General features: G+C 38.5%; 1 protein-coding gene across 1 annotated transcript in view; it reads left to right on the top strand.

Moving 5' to 3' along the window:
- The first annotated feature begins 12 nt into the window (after window positions 1-12).
- The window catches only part of BRCA2 (BRCA2, DNA repair associated), a 59,949-nt gene continuing 57,242 nt past the window's right edge, over window positions 13-2,719 (top strand). Inside the window, 2 exon segments of the mRNA XM_023520613.1 lie at window positions 13-576; window positions 2,649-2,719. Coding sequence (XP_023376381.1) covers window positions 510-576; window positions 2,649-2,719 — 138 coding nt within the window. The 5' untranslated portion in view covers window positions 13-509.

Below are 2,719 nucleotides of genomic sequence, written 5' to 3'. Positions count from 1 at the left end.
ACTCCATCTTCCTCCTCGGGGTCCCTCCCGTCTGTCCCAGCTGCCCCAGCCTGAAGCCCCCTTCGTTGGTCGCACGATAGAGTCACTGGAGTGTTGTATCCGGGAGGTGTCTGCGGTGTCGGACACATCGGGTGGTCGCTCTGGCGTGGGGACGTTCTGTTTGGAAGTGATGAACGGCTTTGCCTCCGGCGGGGGCCCCCGCCGCACTTGACCATTTAATGTAATTCATAAGAAATATCAAAAATGCTGTTCTTCAGACGTCCTTACCCCATGTCGAGTGCCTGTCGGGTAACAAATATGTAGGTTGCCCCCCTTGTCGCCGCGAGTTCGATTGTTGTCCCAAAAGATGGGACCTAGATGGAGGATCTGTCGGTGTAGCTTTAGGCAGGTGTGCCCTCTTCGGATTCTGCCTCGGCCACTGGGCAAGGACTGCACCCTGTGAAGCGTGTTCTCATGTTCTCTTTTTGCAGACTGATTTCCCAAGCGTTGGAGTAACACAGTAGAGAAAAATGCCTATTGGATGCAAGGAGAGGCCAACTTTTTTTGAAATTTTTAAGACGCGATGCAGCCAAGCAGGTATTGACGAGATTTTATATAGACCGATCAATCACACTGAGTAAATGTTTTCAGAAAGATATGTAAATATGCATGCTTGCCGGAAAGAATCCGACACTTCACGTGCTTTGTTTGCACTATAAATGTTCTTTATGGAGTCATAAGTCGTAAGAAAATGATCATTTACAGTTAACCAAATGATAAGAAACTGTATAGAAGCCCCAGTGGATGAAGAGGAGACTGGCCCCTTAGCAGTAGAAAGAATGTTTTTTAAAGCACAGAACCCCTAGCAAATCAGAATCATTGGTGATGTGACTCTAAAGCAGAAGTTGTCTTAGTACTTGGTGTGGTCTCAGTACTTTTTTACCTCAAATAGCTTTTATATAGGTTGCCATTTTAGAAATTAAAACTAAGAACTTTTAAAAATATTTAATAATTCACTTAAAAATAACATCCACTGCATGTTAACATGAATTATTTGTTATGAAAAATAACTTTTCCAAAAAAAGTGGCATTGTTTTACAAGTTTGCCATTCTCTTTAATATCTGGCTTAATAGAAGATAGTGGATTCTCATACCTGTTGCTGTATCTAATCTGTTGCAATATGTTTGCTTTGGTAAAAGTCTCTGAAGAAAATCTAGCCTCACACAGCAGCATAGCTGGGGTGGGGAGGAGGAAGTATTGAAATAGTCTTCAGGTAATTGTGGGTATTTTTCTTTGATACTACACTGAAATTTAAGACAAGTAGTCTTAAAAGTTGCAGTGTGGAATCTGAAACCAAATAATGAACAATTCATACTCTGGGTACATTAAGTTCTATTAATAGGTATTTCTTGCACTTTGAATAAATCTTTTATCCATATTGTAACATTATGCATTGATTATTTGGAAAATGTCTGTGTTCTGAATTACACAGATATTGCTTGTGTTGACCCATTGCATTAAACAGTATTTAAAAGATCACATTTGTTAGTTGTGACTAATAGATGATATTCACTGATGTCATCAGAAAAGTCGTTTAAGATAGGTGGGATGTCAGCTTCACTGTGGCTGGTAAAGCTTAACAAAATTCTGATTCTCATTTGAAGGCTCACATTTTTTCATCGGCAACAAACCATCTGTTGTTTTTCCCGCAGTGACAGGCTCACTTCATTCATTTTCAGAAAACCTTCTCCACAGTCACCCAACTCAGAATGATTTAGTTTGTCAGTCATTCTTTCTAATAAAAATGGATTTCCATGAAAAAAAAAATGCTAGTTCAGCTCACAGCTCATCATGTGAGTGCTTTTCTAGACAATTACTGTACTTAGATCCTTTACGCATACTTTCCATTTTGTCACAGAATATTAAAAACATGTGCTAAAGGGTTTGGCTTTAATAAAACTAATTCGTACGGCTTACTTAAGGATATTTGAAGTTAAACTGGCTTTTAGTTTTTTGATTTTTTTTTTTTACAAGTGCAGGTGATAAAGAATACAGTGACTGCTTGCACAGTGTATTGCCACTGCCTTGACTCATGCAAAGGTGTCAACACTGTGAAAAAGATATGATGCCTTAGTATTATTGTGACAAGAGTTTTGACCTTTTGGACCTCCTGCAGGGTCTTGGGGACATTCCCCCCAAGTGGTCCACAGACCACAGTCTAAGAGCCAATGCTTTAAGGGTGGGTAGATCATACTAGAAGCTTTATCATTTCTCTCTGACAGAATCTTTTTATTCCCTTCTAGTCATAGTCTGCCTGTTCCTTATACCCACAGATTTATTATGTCCTCTATGTAGTCTTTATAAACGTTTGAATTGTGTCTGTGGAATGCATTCTTACTATGGTTTTTGTTTCTGAATGGTGAACATAAAACTTTAGAAGAGCTAATGTAGCTAAGATCTATCTCCTTGTAACTTTTGTAAACTTGTTACACTGTAATGCAGATGTGCAAGAGAACAGACAAATGAACCTGTTTAATGAATATGCTTTAACAAAAGTCACCACAGTCAAAGTCTCAAGCATCCTTTTCTTTGTTATGATCTGTACTGTCTCACAAATTTTTCTGTGTCTCTTATTAAAACCAAGATAAGATTTTTATTTTTCTTATAGATTTAGGACCAATAAGCCTTAATTGGTTTGAAGAACTTTCTTCAGAAGCTCCACTCTATAATTCTGAAACT

The sequence above is a fragment of the Pteropus vampyrus genome, unplaced genomic scaffold, assembly GCF_000151845.1.
Source record: "Pteropus vampyrus isolate Shadow unplaced genomic scaffold, Pvam_2.0 Scaffold272, whole genome shotgun sequence".
NCBI classification, from domain to species: domain Eukaryota; kingdom Metazoa; phylum Chordata; class Mammalia; order Chiroptera; family Pteropodidae; genus Pteropus; species Pteropus vampyrus.
The sequence above is the reverse complement of the archived record's forward strand: the minus strand, read 5'-3'. Positions and strand labels throughout refer to the sequence as shown.